Source organism: Apus apus, chromosome Z (assembly GCF_020740795.1).
Source record: "Apus apus isolate bApuApu2 chromosome Z, bApuApu2.pri.cur, whole genome shotgun sequence".
Lineage (NCBI taxonomy): Eukaryota > Metazoa > Chordata > Aves > Apodiformes > Apodidae > Apus > Apus apus.
Window position 1 is genome coordinate 34558522 of NC_067312.1, and position 18955 is coordinate 34577476.

The following is an 18955-nucleotide window of genomic DNA, read 5'->3' on the forward strand; positions in this document are numbered from 1 at the left end:
GGCCTGCTTCATTTCAACAGCCCTACACTGCTTTTTTTATAGTCTTTTCATTTTACAGCCTTTTTTTTTTTTAAATAAAAAAACCCCAACCCACCAACCTGAAATTAAATGAGGACCTCTCATGAGCCACTGTGCTCCAGGCATAAGAAATTGTAATGTCTGGCTTCCAGAAACTGTCCCGTCAAAATGTGCTTCTGATTAGGTGGCTTAATTACAGCTGTGAAAACAATGTTGATTTAGGCCTCAAGATTCCAGTGCATGTCAGCCGTTATTAGCTAGCCTTGGACTGAAGCCACCATTTTAAAACTCTGTACCACTAAAGTCACACACTGCCTGACAACTTTTTATTTAGGCAGAAATCTTGCCAGCAGCAACACATTTTATGCAAAGTATTTTTCATTGTGCAAATTTCAAATATGACACTGTTGATGGACATAAAATGGGTAGTTATGGGTGGACTTCACCAAGTCCAAACCCTAACTTTTGAAAAAATACCCCAAAACACCTCCCCCCCCCCAGGTGCTTCAAATAGTTTTTATAAAGTTTGACTGACATAATGCTTAATTTTAATTCCTTTAATTCAGTTTTATTCCAAATCCAGCATGTTGCTTTAACCACCCAGTTTTATTGCATCTAAATTTTCCTGACAGTTTCATTTGCTGTTGGGAAATAAAATTGCCATTTTTGCAACATGGGAAATAATGGCTAGTTTCAAACCCAATATGTTTGAAACTTCCTTTGCCTCAAGCAGGATAAGGCACACACTCAATTTACTTTAGGGGAAAAAGCTCATTAAATAGTTTTTAATATTTTAATATAATTTAAGTAACTGCTTTTACAGTGGGAAGGCTTATTAGGCCCATGTATTTACACCTGCAGAGAGGTGAATGTTTGGGTAATTAGGTGGTTTCCAATACTTCAGCTTTTCAGTGTAGTTGCAGAGTTAATGCTGTAAACAGTGTAGATGCATTAGCTGCATTTAACATTACATTTCCACGTGTAGTATTTTGCTTTCAAGTGCTTAAGAATGATATTCAAGTGGGATTGAGTTTTGTTTTGAAGGGGTTTTTTGTTGTTGTTATTGTTGGCGTTGTTTTGTTTCTCTTGTTTTGTTCTGGGTTGGGTTTTTTTTTGGCTTTGTTTTCTCTTTCTGAAGGTCTCCTGAATGACATTAACTGGCTAAGGAATGTGAGTGAATGTGTGTGGGTGTTAGCTCTCAGCAGAGGCTAGTGCTTTGGAAAAGCAAGATCTCATTTCACTGTTGCCATGAAATTCCAAATGTCCATGCTGTTCTGTTTAATGGAAACCATGAAGTTCCCAAATGACCGCAGGTTTGTTCCAATGTTTTAAGCACAAAACAAATCTTTCAAGTCATTGGCTGAGTAGCTAAAAAAGGAGGGTCATGTTTTCAGGAAGCTAATCTCCTTTTCTTTTATCCTTCATGGTTTGCATTTCTATAGCATTAGAAATGTGTTTTTAGTGAGGTACTGGAACTACCAGCTCACAAACAAGGGTCCTCAGTTCCCAGGACATGACACTTGGAACCTGAAGCTGTATTCATCTCTTATCCTAATTGCTCAGGCCAGTGCAATAACTGTACCTCTCAGAGCAACTAATTGGAGAATGATTTGGAGAAGGACACAAGTCTAAAGGTTCCAGTTTTCCCTGTAAAAGATTGTCATGCATTATTTCTCAGCCTGTAGGAGATTCACAGAGAAAAAGGAAGTGAATGCCTATGCTTCATTTTTTTCAGTTTTTTGAAAGAGATATACTAGAACAAGCTACTATTTAATTTTTTTTTTGCAAAATGGTATGTGGGGTTTCCTGAAATTTAGTGTTTGAGAAAGGCCCCCATTGCTGTGGAGGGCAACTGTGAGTTGGGAGACAGCCATGTGATTTCCTTAGTAGATGTCTTTGCAGTGGTCTTTCACAATGTGTTTTATTGGTAATATGCAATGAGTTTTACTCACCAGATTCAGATGTTTCCATCCTGTCTTCTACACACCCATTTCTTATGCCTTCTTCCCACACCTCTCTAAGTGACATTTTCAGCACATCAAATTAAAAAAAACTTTTGTATATGATTACATATGTCCCTAATGCTGCAGTAGAAATGAAAGGATAGGGAGTGCTAGACAGGCTGTTATTTAAGAACTATTATAGACCAGGAATTTAACCCTGGGAAAAAAGTTTTTACAAAAGAACAGAGCCAAGGACACAATATTACTGGCTTTATAGAAGAAAGGGAATATTCTCTACAAAGGCAGACAAATTCACTTCTTTCCAGAGTCAAGGACTTTTACTCAGGGCAGAAGGTGCTTCCTTCTGCCTTTTGAAGAAGTTATTTCAAGAAAGGGAGCTGGAAAGCTTCTATTATTCCCTGCTAAACTTTGGGTTAAACATAAAGGGGACGTCTGTTTGTTCTGAGACTGAATCACAGAGAAATTTTTGGAGGGGACTAAAGCATGGCTATGCCTGAATGAGTCTAGCTTATATACTTCAGTGGCGAATGAATACATGCAAGCCAGATTTGCATTGTCCTGGTATTTTCTTGTAATTTAAAATTCAGATCCTATAAGGTATACTGTTGTGAATAACTATTTTCTTGTTTTGACACCTGTTTGGTTTTGTGTTTCAAGCTAAGTTTGTAAAGCACTGTTTATAAGGAGAAAATTCAGTACTGATCTTCAGGGATTAGCTTCAATAAATAGTGCAAGATGTGCAGATGCTACCTGTTAGTTGCAATTCAGTTAATCAGGATGATAGCTGGAAGAATTCTTGTTGTCTTTTGGGGTGTTTCTTGTTTATGTTGTACCACTAGCGCACTCCCGAGTTTGCAAGGAAAGAAGTCAAGAAAGTAAGACCCAGGGCAATTTTTCCAAGAGTCTGCCTCTTTCTAAGCCAGCCTCAGAAATGCATATATGTGCAGCATGCCTCATGGCCCCACTTATTATGTACCATGGATAAAGTGCATGCACCCATTAAAAAAATAAATAAAAAATGGTGCTGACATTTAACTGGATTGGGCCTGGACAATATATTTAAGCATTAAAAAAACATTTAAAATAGTGGGGAAGTCAGTATTCCTCTCAAAGGATGTATTTCAAGTATTTGTACAGCAAAATCTTACGTTACGAGGTTTATGTTTCATTCTGGATAGTGGGGAGACAACCGATCCCTCACCACAAGAATTCAGTGCCAGGTGCAGGGCAAACTTTCTTCCACGGGAGACTGTGTCTGATGCTGCATCTCCTCTTTGTCTCTGCCTCTGGTGCACTGACTGGAAGGAAGGTCATGGGAGCGCAAGGCTTGGTATTGTCTCCACCCTTGATCTCCCTGCAGATTTCTCATCTGTCAGACCCCACCTCACACTAGTCCAAGCAGAGGGGGAATAGATCCTCTGCAGGGCAAAGGGGGATAATGAGAGTGATAAAGAAAGGTAGCTGTAAACCATGGCAGTATCCTTAACTTTGTGCCTTTCTGGAATTTATAAGATCAAATTGTTTTTCTGTTGGTTTGCTCATGTTCTTTTCCCATGCCTTCTCCTGTAACTGTTTGCATCCTTTTCAAGTGGGGAAAAAAGAACAAATCTTTGTGTCCCTTTTTGTGACATTGATGCAGTAGAGAGATATGTTTTTTTTGTAGAAATACGTGTTTTTGCCTGCTTCCATTGCCTGGTTGCTTGGACTTTGTACTTTAAGCATAAAAGTTAATGTGAGAAACTAAAAAAAACCCTTTAAAATATATTAGGGAGTATGACTTGCAGAGATAAAAAACTAGGAAATTCAGAGTTAGAGCATGAAGCATAACACAGTTCTTAACTCATAATTTTATCTGTGTAATGTTGACATGATTTAAGGGCATGCAGTCAAAATGTTATATTTTAATGTTTACTGTTATTAATTTTACATATTTAAGTCACTGTGCTTAATATTTATCCAACATCTGTTTGTTTATTTATTTGTTGTTCTAATTTTTTAATTACATGTCAAAACTTTTTGTAGAAGTTAGTGAAACCAGCATTATGTAGTGAAGGCATAGTTTTTCCAGTTGATCATATTAAGGACCTATTTTATCCAGAGACTGGACTCCCTGAAGCAGTTCAGCCTGTTGTATAAAGCAGTACTTGAACAAATTTTAAAAATGTGAAATGAATACATGGTAGGTAAAGAGCTTAGCTGTCATCTAAATGGATGTTATCATTTTAATAATCTTGATTTTTCAAATAACTTCTATTATCTTCAGCTTGCATAATGGTTCAGTTAGAGATTTAGAAACAAATGTGCTTTCCTTTCCCAGTTTACAAAAACCTGTTTTTTGGTTGACATGTTTCAGCAATAGTACCTTTTTGGAAAGGAAGGACCTTCTTTTTGTTAAGTAATCAATTGACTTCCTTTAATTGGAAAGTAGGGTACCTTTAAAATGCAGAGCAAGTAATAAAATTTACTAAAACTGTAGGCAAGAATAGTGTGGCTAATCATCAGCAGAGTTCCCCTGCTACATGTGATGATAATAGGAAAGCAAAGTGACATTAAGATGATGGAACGATTCAGTTTCTTCCTTTTCAGATGGTGTAACTACTTCAATTCCTGCAGCTTTTTAGGGAGGGACCCATGGAACACTTAAAGCCACAGTTCTTTAAGACACCACATTTTTGGATCAGGCCCTCAGCTGAAATTGGCCCACAAACCCATAGTTCACTCAGCAAATGTCACCATAAAGATGACACTGCAGTACTTTGTTATCCTAAATTTCTATGTTCATCAATATTTTGAAAAACTGTTGTCCTTTCAAGGTGTTGCAGGCAATTTGACAAGGAAAGTCTTCAGAGGTCAGAGCCACAACTGTGAAATAATTCACTATTTTTTCAGTTTTTGTTGAGTACCAAGGGTTTCATTTGATCACAAAAGGATCAGCTCATGTGGTGGTTACACACTTCTGGTCAGGGATTTGTTATGTTTTCAGACTGTGTGTAACATCAGGTTGGTCTTTCACAGGGTCTGTTCAATGCATTGCACTCTTCTGGAAGCCTGAGCATGTAGTGTAACATAACCAGGATTTTGCCAAGATTTCTGATACTTACAGTAATCCTGTTTTGATTTATTCATTTCTCCTATTGCCTTACTACACTTTAGTAAGAGATTTCTTAAAGGAGCACAACCTAATTAGTACCTCTGATTAAAGGAATTTAAGTTATCATTCTGGAATGTACAAGGCACTCCAAATTACTGAAACATGCCTGTATAAAATGATTTTTTAAAGTTGTGTTACAGTTTTGTGATTTAACAAAAAAACTAAGAAACCTCTCTCCAAGTCTCTTTCTATGCTCTTCATGACTTTTCTGATAAAAATTTCACATGCCTGATGAAAGTTTGTAGTACTAAATGCAAAGGTGATGATGAAAAGGATGAAATCCCATTAGCATTTTAAAAATGTTGATTCACATAAAATATGATTTGTATGTAGGAAATAATAGTTACATTCGGCCAGTGGACTCACTCAACCTCCATCATCAGCTTCACAGAAAGTTATGATCTAGTATCTGAGCTAAAAGCAGTTCTCAGAGGCTGATTAAGCTCTGGAATTTAATACGTCTAAAAACTCTGTTGAAATAATTATTAGTTGTTTTTTTTAATTTCATTTCAGTCTGAAGTATATAACTGTATATATAAATTTGGCCAAAACCAATAGAGACAGTAAACCTACCTCTCCCACACTCAAGCTGTTTATAACTGATAAGCTTGATTCCTTGCCCAGTTAATGTAATTTGGATCTTGCATTTACAAAGGACCTACGTGTTAGCCGTCAGCTGAAAATGAGCCTAAAATACATGTATTTTCGGGCAATTCAGATATCAACTGCTGTTTTATAAGCCACACTACTGGAAAACCAACTGTTTTCCCTGACCATTACGTGCTGTTATAAAACTATCCTTTAGAACTCTATTGACTATATTCTGCTTCAGATATTATATGCAGTCTATGGGAGAATGAGTAATTCCCTTCTGAAGTTACTTCAAATAAGTTTTACTGGGGATGGTTGAACATTAAAAGTGCTTGATTTGGTTAGCAAACAAAAGTTTGAAAACTATCCTGAACCTACAGGGAGCCAAACATGCCTCTTCCCAGTGAATCTTTCTCTAAGCTAGTTTATGGGCAGAGGGAATGGAGCCCTTATCAGGATTCTGGCTGTGAGGTAGAAGGCTACATGTCTGCAGTGGACAGTCCAGAAAATGTACATTGCACTGGCCAATGCTAAGAGACTGGAACCCTTTGTTCTTTCGATGATTTTAATAATAAACATTAATTTTAAGAAAATGAAGTTGACAGTAGTAATAGTTTACTTCTGAGTACATGGTCTAAGTCAGTAATTTTTTGTGTTATCATTAGAGGATCTCTATAAGAGGCTACTCAGTTTAATACAGTTATTTAGATGAACTGGGATTTAGATTAGCCTATATTTGTCCCTGTTTGAGCCAGGATGAAGCCAATTTTATTTTTACCTATATGTTTTTTTATTTCAGTGAGCTGTCTTTTAAGCAGCACACTTGCTGAAAGCAGCATCAAGTTTTCCAGTTAGTGGACTGATAACTCCCAGATGTTTGTAGTTACTGTCAAGAGACCCAGGACACTTTGCTTCGCGTGTTGAATCTGCTGCTTCAGACCCTGAAGGAGCAGAAGAGTTGTATCTACAACCCTCCTGTAGGGAAGAGTGGACTAGACAGGTGGCAAAGTGAGACAAATAAATTATTCTATCCCATATGTATGCTCCTCAGTACAAATTCAGGAATCGTGGAAGTGAAGTCCCTTTTTCCCTTCTTTTCCCTCCATGGCTGGCACCTGGGAGGACTCCATCCATCCAATACCATTGATCCCTAGGCCCATGCATTCCTGACCCTCGTAACTCTCCCCTCAGCTCCTGTCTGCTCTGCCGCTTTCTCCAGCAGCTCTGGGACATTTCAGAGCTGCTCACAGCTCAGGAGATGCCGTGGAAGCTGCTGGGGGTGAGGAGAGGTGTTAGGGGTTTTGCACATTCCTGCACATATTTGTATATTATTGTATGTCTTTTCTTTTGTCATCAGTATTTAATTAAAGCTGTCCAGTTTAAGTTTCAATCTGGAAAGTCTCTCTCTCTTAGTTCTCTCTCTCCTTCCCTCCCTGGGTGGGAATGGATCCAAGAGCATTACTGTCACTGGTTTAATTGCCAATCCTGAGTCAAACTGTGACAACAGTGTAAGGCAAATGCAGCTGTTCTTCCTCAGCATGCAAATGTTTGTCTTTAGTTTGAATAACAGATTACAATCAGTCTATTTTTCAAATAGGTGCAGATACATTGCATAAATTGTATCTGTATCCATTTTATGATCCTAATTCTGTTTGCTCCAAGGAGCTAACATCAAGCTTATGTTTGTTAGGGGATGCTAAAGGCTCTCAGTTAATGAGACCAGCATTTCCCTTCTCACTTCAGAATTAAGGACAACACCGGATTATATTCTCACAACCAAGTGGATCAAAATAACTTTTTGCTTACCTAAATGTTTTTTGAAAGATCTGCAGTAATATCCACTAAGAGGCCTTATGTTTCCCTAGCACTTAAAAATAAGTCCAAGTAATACCGTTTTCCTATTTGAAGTCCTGGTGAGATGTTAATGACTTTTTTTTTTTCTTTCTTTTTTTTTTTTTTTTTTTTCATTGCTGCTAAACTACCACTTTCTGCATTAGCAACCTCTGCCAGAGTTGTGAAAATTCCAACTCCTTATGACTTGCTTCTGATCATCACCTTTCATAAAGATAAGCTGGTTCTATGTCTTTACCATAAATTCCTTTTGAGGAACTTCCACTTTCTACAAACCAGTTGCCTTGCTTTTATTTATGAAAATCATATTTCTTGTGTGAAAAAAACACATGCCCTTTCAATGTTTTTTAGAGATAACTTCAAGGAGACAAGTCCCTGCCGGGAAAGCAAATAGGTTATGTAACCTATCTGAATTTGCAGTAGTTTAGCAAACACCAGAATATGAAAGGGTTTTGTGGACAGTCTTTTGTGTCTTTCCTTGCTGGAGTTCTCGTAGTTGAAACCCATAAGACCACCAGAAGGCATTCACTACGATGACTCCTAATTCCATTGTTCAGATACCAGTTCTCATCCAGACAGTTCCACCTTTGGTTAACAGCATGCCCATTCAGCAAAGAGCACTAGAACATCTCAGTACTTACTCTGTATTGGATATTTAAAGTCCTTTTCTGGCCTACTCCACGTATTTAATATAAATATACTTGAGAAGAAGTAGTGAGCAAACCAGAATATTCTCAAGGTATCCGTCTGCAAAGTAACAGCAAGTTCCATGTTATACAAGCTATCAGGAAAATCCTAAAATGTTGATTTCAATTTTTTAATTGTTTGTTTGTTTTGTTAGCTACATAGATTTATATTTCTGAATATTATTCCTCAAAAATATTGCATATTTGGCAGAACTGCATAGCAACTGTTAATCTTCTGAATGCCTGAAGATTTTTTAATGCAAAAAAGCTGAATCATAAAGACACTTTCATTGTTCCTAGACTTTTATCCTTTATATTGTTATTGTTAAATGTTACTATTAGAAATAATTACTTTTTTGTCTTCCCCTCCTGTATCCATATTGCTGATATGGTATATCTTTATTAATTATAATGTGAAGTATTTTACTGAATCAGTGAAATTTCTTTTTTTGCCAAAATGTTTATGATTATTATCTCTAGGATTCTGCATTAAAATTAGTCTTTGGTAAAAGATAGCTTCATGCACCACTGGCAAATGTCTGCTGTCCTCGTCCTCTTGAGTAGCAGAATGCCTAAATTGTAGTAGCACCAGTTCAGAGCAAACAGACACAAAGGAAGGTAGCTAAGCATTTTGCTGTGCGTGAGCAGTTAGAGGGCAAGCAGACACCATGCACCTTGACCACCTATTATGAAGCTTTTTGCTGCAATGTCAAGTGAAAGCGAGTTAATTGGGTGAAGCTGTAGAGCATGTTAGGGGCATGGTAAAGGGTTGCTGTCTGACAGCTGAATGTCAGCAGAACCTAGTGAAGTGTGGCTGAGAGACAGAGACCTGTCACAAAGTTCATGTGGACTATAGCACAGTTAGGGAGATGAAATGTGGTTCTGTCTCACTTTCTCCCTCATTGCATTCAAGTACCTTAAGATTTCACACTGTATGTGTCAACCCTTGTTCTCTAAGCTGTTCTCTTCTAACACTTCTGCATTCAAATGATTGGACAAAAGATGCTAATGTTTGGCAAAATGAATGTAAACACAGGGTTTTTTTTCCTTTTTATGCTAGAGTGGCAGTATACATGCAACTCAGATGAAACTTTGAAGGCTTACATCAGACAGTCACACTGTCTAGGAATTAAGCTGATGGCTGAATATATTTCTCAAGAGAATAAGAAGTTTGAGTCTTTTAACTAGTTGGACAGGGACTGTTTACCCACTAGCACTGGCAGAAGATAGGGCTAAATGAGGAGGACTTCTTAATGAGCTGTTTGTGCCTCAGCATGGTGTCATGAGTATGGTTGTAGCCATCTTCTCCTCTTTTCTTGCTGGAAAGAAGTGAAGAGATGAGGGGGAAAAATGAGAGAGAGGAGTACTGATCTGAGGCAGTGAGAAGCTTTGGGAAAACTCACATAGGAGGAAAGACTTTCTTGGAAGTAAGAGTAGCATCAGTTAAAGACAGCAACAGACTTACTCACTGCAAAATATGGAGATGTGTCACAACAATTTAATAAGAACATTTCACCATGAAAATAGTGCACTACTCAGTTGTCCTAATGTGTTGTTATTAGTGTAGTGCAAAGAATTTGATCTGAAAATGGGGAAGTTCATGTGTATTCCAATGAAGCATCTGGAAGACAAACTTATTACATACGCTGTATGGTGGATTTTGGCCAAAGCTTTTAGAAATACTCAAAATTAGTAGTGCAAAACCAAACTGTTTGCCTTTAAGCAGCCACAACATTGAAGTTAAGGTGGTCATCTGATGTGATAATCTGTCCAATCTGATGCACTCTTCAAACATACCAGATTTAAGTATGTTTGAATGAAACAGCATTTTATTTTATGAAAATAAATACAACATGAAATCTTTCTCTTAATTGCTCTAGAGTGTGATTTCACTGAATGCATGAAATTCTAAAGCATTAGAAAAACAGGGAAAAAACTATTTCCAGATATTTCAGACTCATATATTTGCTTAAACACTCCCAAAAGCAGAAGAGGGAATTATTTGATAATTAAAAACATCATTAGTATTGTTGGCTCGCAGCATCCAAGGTGTGTTGTGTGTCTACCTTTCTGACTCAATATGTAATGAGTTGGCAGCCCGTTGAATTATTCTCTGATAGCAAATTGTTTGCAGAATCCAGGCAGGAGTGCTGACAGTTAAAATTTATACCGAATGTTACTGTTTTCTTATTTTGTGTCAGAGCACCAATTCAGTCCTACTGCCTCAGCATACAGAATTGCAAAATCATTGACATGGGAAGCAAACTTTCCAGTTTATGCCACTGTACATACCTGCTTTGAAAAAATTTGTTAACCAGCACTTTATTGCACTGACACCCACTAGTAATATTTTCTTTAAGCACTAATGTCTAGCATTTTCATCAGTCCCATGTTTCATTTCTTTCACTGAGAGTAAGAAATGGCTCTTGAAGCTACTTTTAACAGCAAAAGAATGAGCAGCCTCCTACAAGTCCATTGGCATTGTCTGGCAAAAGGCAACTCAGTTTTGGAAACAGCAGTCTGAGGAGACTGTGAATGATCTGAAAATGCACTTCTTTCTCCATAGAGAAATAGGTTTTCCGCGTGTTTCAAATGGTAATCAAAGACAGTGGTTGTTTCTTTAACACTTACTGGGATTGCTGTTGCTACATTGAAACGATGCAAACTACAAGGATAGCATAGATGTGAGAAGCTGGAACAAACATTGTTGCCCATTGGATTTGCTGTCTGCTGGTATTACTGCATATGTTCTAGGGTCGAGGTGAGAGGCATCAGTATTGGAATTCAATTGTGGAGAAATATATTGACTGTTTCCCACTTTCCCTCCATCATTCTCTGTGTCTGTGCTTATCTTACATTTCTTCCTACTCTTGAGGGACTGTGCTACAGCCTTTCCAGAGTTTGTTAGAAGTTGCTAGAATTCAGATGAAACTACAGATGGCTCCTCTCTTCTGCATTTGTTTGCTTTCAGAAATCCTCACACAGCTAAGTGTCTTGTAATCTGGTGATTTTCAGATCACACTTTTGGCCTTGTAATTCAATAATTCTCTTTAATTTACCTTTAGATATAAGCAGTTTCATAACTTTCCTATCTTAATCAAAGCCATATATGCAGGCTTTATATTCACATCCCAGAAGCCTTAACTCACAAAAACCATACCACTTTTTATTATAACAATTTTTTTATTATAATATAGAATGTTACATGTTATAGAAAAGTAGAAGGTAAGTTTGGGCTGAAATGGAAGTGTTTTGAAATTGAATATTTGAAAGCAATTTACAGTGACTAAAATTAGTGGTGGGAAAATCCTGAATTGGAAGGAGTCATACAAATAGTAGAGGGCAATTGAAAAGTTGAAGTGTGGTGTTACAGTGAAAATTGTGGTTCAGTGAAATTATCCTTGTGTGCCCTTGAAGACTGAAACAATTCAGACTGATTGTGGCTTCAGCTCTGGATATAGACTTTACTTATAAAATTGAAGATGAACAGTGTAATTCCTTAAGTAGTTATCTGTTTGCACCACTGTTATAAGCATAGTTTTCTAATTCTAAGAGTCTAATTGGCCATATTATTCCACAAGTATTGAAATATAAAAGCAAAATGGGGTGTCTTTGATTGCAACATGATCCTTTTGAGTAGGCTGACCTTACAATACAGATATGATGTATATAAGACATGATATTATAGTATTTCCTCACAATACCAAATGTAATAAAGCAGCCCAGCTGGTAAAACAGCTCATGCATCATAGGAGAGCCTGTAAACTAGCTACTGAATGTGATCATAGGTTAGTCACAGAAGAAGAGCTCTAGAGAAGAATTCAGAAATATTTTTCCATGTCTTAATACTAAAAAACTGCTTGAATTGACTATGGTTTAGAAAGCAATTCTCCATAATATAGACTAATGTTTCATATTTTGGTCTTTGAGAAAACATGTTTTATGAAGCTGGGCTATCAAACTTTGAAAAATGATGGTAGGACATGGCCAATTACTATACTACGTAAATATTTTGAAAACGTATTTTTGCTAGACGTACTGTCTTCTAAGTATCTATTTACCTGATGAAGTGTAACAGTTTAGATGGAATCATTTAAAGCTTATCAGGTAAATAAAAGTGCTATACTAAAGATTTACATGAACAGACACCTAATTTAAGATACATAATTCCTCTTTTAAAAATTACCTAAACACATATTTATATGATGGATTATCATCATATCCTCTGGCATAGTCATTTGAGTTGGTCAATTTAGTACATGTTTGAGAAAGGTGTCTAAATACAATAATGTAGAAAGAGGTCTGTTGGGAAAATTGTAACTGCCTTTAAAATTCCTGTGTACAGGTAGGTATTCAAACAATAAGTTGTTTAACAGTTCTGAGTATTTTTTTTCTTATAACCTGATCCAATATCCCTTCTGTTCAATGAATAGTATTCTGTTCTTTGTAAGAAGTACATCACAGGATCTTGATAACTAAAACAGAGCTTTTTTTCCTCCAACAGTGAAGCTTTTACTGTAACATAGTCTATTGACTTGCTGCCAATCATTAAGTTTCATACTTTTTTTTTTTTTTTTTTTTTTCAACTCTCAAAGGAAATCTGATTTCTTATCTCCTAACTGGGATCTTGATGCACTGTTCTTAAAAAATACCCCACCTCATTACATCTGGAAGAAAAGTAATGTGAGAGTGCACTGCAGCATGTGATTTTTATTCATTGTGATATGCTGATTAGTTGAGATGTTGAAAGCAGTACAAGCTAGTATGTTTAAATTTGTCATTTATTAAATTTGTTATCCAGAGTGAAAACTGCTTATAGCTTATATCTTATTGATTTCAATTGTTTTTACACACGGAAATGTTTTTAGAATATAACAAGTTTTTTGCGTATTTCAATATTGTAATAATTGTTTTTATTAATTACTCAGAGAGAATTTTGGCCATGTGGTCAGCTGATTCAAATGTACAGTAAAGAACAGACTGTTAATTGGTGTAATAGGTGGGCACCTGATCTCATTTCAGATGTGTTGATTCAAATGCAGTAGACCTTGTTTGTGCTTTGGCTTTTTAGTGGTTTCCATTCTGCATAGCATTGAGCCCAGGAGGACTGAAAAGCTAGAGTGTTACAGATCATACTTGCCAGTTCTGCTGGTTATCTCATGCTCGTCACCACCATAGTTTAAACTCAAGGCATTACCTCATTTTAACTTTCTACTTGAAGCAGTCATGTAAACTTGCTACTGAATGGGTTCTTAATGAAGGTCTAACATAACCTAGGTGTTTACAGTAACTGCAGTATGGCTTGTGGTGAATTAGGAAATCAAAAGAATCGATATCAAAGAGAACTGTTGAAGTAGGTGTTAGAGGCAACCATTGATTTTTCTCCAGCAATGGTAAACGAGGATAGGGGAATCTCTCATGAATGTGTCTTTATACATATGGTTGAGTGTGGATTTGTGAAATATACACAGACACTCCTGCCTCTCTCTGGGTATCTATGAGCATGTATATTGGAATCTGTGTCTCTCTATATATGCATTTCTGCCACTGTGTTTGTGTTTATATGTGTGTATACTCTTCCTGAAATGCCAAAGAGAGAGTGTTTAAAACCTCAAATATGCTATAACAGTCTTTCAGTATCTTAACTTATGTTTTTCTGTAATTATATTTGGTTTGTGAAGTTTTTGCCTATTTTATGACCTGATCAAATAATTGATTTTTATTACCACAGCATACAGTGTTTTGGATAAAGTACCTTGATAAAGGGCAGAAGAGCAATATGATACCGTGTTTCCTTAAGTTTGTTCAAGACTATGGAAGGAATAAAGAATGTGTTCATTTAGCATTTAAACTTATTTAGACTGATATACCGATATTTTAATATCCATAATCTTTCAAAGTAGAATGCATGATGTTTTGGTGCTGGAAGTTATTTAAGTTTTAACTGGTCTAACCTTTAAAACTCTTTGACTGAATGTTGAGACTCATTGAAACATGAATCATGTTCCCCATCAGCCTACGTTCAGTGTATGTTGTCTGGCCATCTACTAACAGGCTAACTTTTGAAGAGTAGTAAGTGTTTTATATCAACTGATGTTAAATTATATTTAAAAATACATTAATACCTTCCACAGTCAGCATGGAATATTTTTTACTAATAATGTATTGACAGGGAGACTGTAGAATAAGTTTTTTTACTTCATTAAAAAGCACATCCTAGAAATCATAATGAAAAGGTGTAAAAGTTTTTTGTAAGTATGTGAAGCACTTCAGAGAAATTAGGCTGTTGTTTCTAATACTTCGTAGTGCAGAATAGTTTAGCTAATGTCCTTTGTTGCTGCTTATTAAAGATTGCTGTATATATTCAGGTACCATGTATTTTAAATAAGTGCTTGCAAATATATCATTCACATACCTTTGTGAAAGGCATAATTAAATTATTTTCTTGCTTATTTAATAGTAAATGTAGATTCTGTGTTGGTTTGATTTTTATTTTTACTTTATTTTACTCCAGGAATCAAGAGGGAGCTCAAACATCACCACGACTTCAAGCTAGGAATTCAGCCCGACCAGAGTTGTATCCCAGATTTTTTGGTCTTGCAAGCTGAACCTGACACATCCTCGAGCTTAATGCACAATAGAACCAGTTCTCAGTCTTCAGGCTATTTCTTCACCTGTATGTCACATCCAGTCCCAAAAGAGCAATGGAAAATGGATTTTCAGATATTTTGTATCAATAATTTTTAGAAGGAAAAAATTGCATTAATGTGAAGTGATGCAATTAAAGTGCAATTTTGTTGTTACCTTTGAATTGTAGTTCAGTGTATGTATTTTTTGACATTAATTTTACGTGTTTATGAAAATGTGCATTAATATGTTCACATTTCTGCACTTCTCATTCTTTGTATACTGAAACAGTTTGCTGGGTTTTTAAATTTTTATTTATTGCAGTTGTTCATTTTTATGTAGTGTATTTTTAAATGTTAAGGAATGACACATTTTGGGTAATTTTCCTCAGTCTAAAAAAAAAAATCAATAAGCCATTTTAGTCTCTATCTATCAAAGTTGTTTCATACTTGTCTATTTTAAAGCAGGACTGCAATACTTTAATAGGATTGAGAGAGCTATTTGAAATGTATGCCAATGATTCCTGTCATTTCATGGCAGCCCTGCCATGGTTCACTGAGCCCCCTCTTTTCTCTTGTCAGCTCAACTGAAGACAAGCATTTAGTTGCAAACTTTAAGCAGGTTGTGCAAAACAGAAATGATGTGACTGCTTCTCTTCCTACACAATAATGTCACTGCTGGTCAATGTGAGAAGGTCAGGTTGCTCCTTGTAAAGCTACATGATACCACTTGCCTATTTGAACAAGTTAAGTTAACTGCTGAACCTGGTCCCTGCAGGCACTGAAAACTCACCCTTTTATCAAGTCTACATTTCACAAGAAAGAGGAACAATTGTGCAGGGAGGGTTTCTGATGAGGTGTTTATGTACTTTATAAGGACAGTTCCCAAAACAGTGTTGCAGGTAATATATTTGGTTTAAGCTGAAAGACTTTAAAGTAATGGCTATTTTGACCTTCAAATAGACTCCTTTTTTGTTGTAGTTGGTAGGACCCAAGAGTGACGCCCATCTTTGATGCTGACAGAATTTAAAGCAAGGCCATTGCCCTGCATTTTCTGCCTTGTAGCACACAAAAGTAAAATTGTATGTCAGGCCGAGATGTCGGGGAGCTGACAAGATGCCCCAGTGACATTTCAGCTGGAAAGAGCAAGTGTCTTGCAACCAAGTGGTCAAATATCAAATAATAGGTCAAGCAGGAAGGAGCTGAGTTCTAACCACAAAGAGGTTTCTGGTAACTTACTTGACAAGCTTTTGGGCGCTTTGTGGCTTGACAAAGTGATGTTCTGTTGGGTATCGCTAGACAGACTGTTCTTTATCGCCTTCAGAAGATCAGACATTGACATTGATTAAACTCTTTAACCCTTAAAGGTTAAATCCTAGCAGTTTCATTATTGTGAATGAAGAACAAAAGAAAATTTGTAATATACCATTTGTTTTCATATTAATCACTGAGCTCCCCAGTGCTATTAACTTTTAATGTTCTATGTAGTTTTTGACAAAAAGATTGAATGCAAAATCTATACAATAGATTGTTTCTCATTATGGGCCAGTGATACATTAGAAAAATAATATTATGCATTATGGAATTTGTAATTTCTTCTAATATGTGGAATGTAGGATTGGATTTTAAAGCCTCCCAACTACAACTGATATTTCATTTTAGATGGAAAACATTAGTTGCATAGGTAATACACCACTTACAGTGACCAAAGTCTTTCCAACACCCTTGTTTTCAGGTACCCGAAAAGCTAATTTAAATCCCAAATTTACAACAGAAGAACTTCAGTCAAAGATGTCTGCAGATTTTCAGGTATTCCTCTATTGTGCAAGTCCATTGCTCACAGTCATGATGTGCATATATGTATGTCAACTAATATAGACCCCTGCAAACTCAAAAGATAAATCCAGCAGAACTCTCACATGTAAGAGTTGGCTGGTACATGAAGAACACTCCTTTTCTTTACAGTGATGTATTTAGCTTTTAATACTGAAGAAGGAAGTTTCATTTCCCTCCAAAAGTCTTGGCTCTCCTGTTTCCTGACAGTGACTGTACCTGGTAAAAGCACTGGAAGTATCCTGCTCTTCCAAATACAATGTCAAAGATATGTTATATTTGTAAGGAGAATGAAGTAATATCTTTTACAAAGCATTTTTTTTTCTCTACTATGTATAGAAGCATGTATGTACTTTGCTTTTTAAAACATTCTATAAACTTTGTATTTTGAGAAAGTGCCTATTCTTTGCTACATGACCTCAAACTACTGAAAGAAAATTTGCAGCAAGTTTGTCCCATCATTGCCAGTACATGTGCTATCATGCATGTAGTGACAGAAGAAGGATTTATTTCTGAAATCTGTTTTTGTTTCTTTAATCAGTATCATATTGAGACTAGGACTGGTAATCCTCCATTTACTTCAGTTACTGCTCCAAGCATAGGTTCATGTGATTTTGCAGGGACCACAGCAATGACAAACTCAGTGTAGTTAATATGAATAATTTTGCAGGCTGTCACTTCTCACAAGAACTAGCTAGTGTGTTTTCATTGGAAGGAGGATGTCTATCTCGATTATTCTGTTTCAGTATTAACCAGCTGTGAGTTACACATCCACTTTGAAGAGACTTTGAATTTATTTTGTTTTGTTTATGTATCAGATGTTCCATTTGTAAAGGAAAGCTCCTTTCTCATAGTGTGAGGAAGCTTTTGAGTAGTAAACAGGATCATCATTAGTCAAATACTCCTGTGTTGCTTTTCCAGGCATCTGATCAACTGAAGTTTGTGATAAGATGGCTAAGAAGGCCAGTGGCATCCTGGGGTGCATGAGAAAGGGTGTGGTTAGCAGGTCGAAGGAAGTTCTCCTCCCCCTCTATTCTGCCTTGGTGAGGCCACATCTGGAGTATTGTGTCCAGTTCTGGGCCCCTCAGTTCAAGAAGGACAGGGAACTGCTTGAAAGAGTCCAGCGCAGAGCTACAAAGATGGTTAAGGGAGTGGAACATCTCCCTTATGAGGAAAGGCTGAGGGAGCTGGGTCTCTTTAGCTTGGAGAAGAGGAGACTGAGGGGTGACCTCATCAATGTTTACAAACATGTGAAGGGTGAGTGTCAGGATGATGGAGCCAGGCTTTTTTCAGTGATGACCAGTGATAGGACAAGGGGCAATGGATGCAAACTGGAGCATAGGAGGTTCCATGTGAATATCAGGAAGAACTTCTTTAGTGTGAGAGTGACAGAGCACTGGAACAGGCTGCCCAGAGAGGTTGTGGAGTCTCCTTCTCTGGAGACATTCAAAAGCCATCTGGACAAGTTCCTGTGTGATGTGCTCTAGGAGATCCTGCTCTGGCAGGGGGGTTGGACTAGATGATCTTTTGAGGTCCCTTCTAACCCCTAGGATTCTGTGATTCTGTGATAAGTTCCAAATGAATAGAAGAAATCCATGTGGCAAGATCTCCTATTAGTAGTTTACAAATGATCCTACCAAAGCATATTTTTCTCTTTTTGGGAACACAATAAAAATCATGCTTGTGTAGAATGAGGCAACACAGTTCAGTAACAGTAGCTGCCAAAAGAACATCCTGATTGTTTTATACCATCTGCTCTCTCTGGCTTGCTTTGAAAATTGCAGAGCTTGAGACCTTGACTCTTCTTTTCAGAGCTTTTCATGGTTTGGGCCTGGGATTTCAAGAGGACAGCTTCTACTTGGATAACCTCAAGTCCATCATTGGCACTGCTCCTTGAGAACCTCTGAAAAGTGTCCTTAGAAGAAAATCCATGTTTGGTGGGGCTAGTATATTCTACACGTTTTTGGAATGCGGTACAGCAAATTAGTGGTTAAAGATGTGCCTTCTGATCAGTCTCAAAATTCCTGTTAATTTATTTTCCCACCAAGCAATCTCTGAAAAGAGACTGTGAAATATATTATTTATTCCCTGCAACAGGATCTTTTACAACTGTTAGTACAAATTGAATGTTTGCCTCTGTGCACACGTGTGTATACTTCTCAACAAAGGGTTTGGTTATTGGGCTGACCGTATTATCACTCAACAAACTGTAAGCAGTTACTACTACACCAGTAG

The 18955-nt window shown here is 36.9% G+C and overlaps 1 protein-coding gene across 1 annotated transcript in view; it reads left to right on the top strand.

The window, feature by feature from the left end:
* The window catches only part of CCDC171 (coiled-coil domain containing 171), a 162862-nt gene extending 147857 nt beyond the window's left edge, over positions 1–15005 (top strand). Inside the window, 1 exon segment of the mRNA XM_051643553.1 lies at positions 14776–15005. Coding sequence (XP_051499513.1) covers positions 14776–14817 — 42 coding nt within the window. The 3' untranslated portion in view covers positions 14818–15005.
* The last annotated feature ends 3950 nt before the right edge of the window (positions 15006–18955 follow it).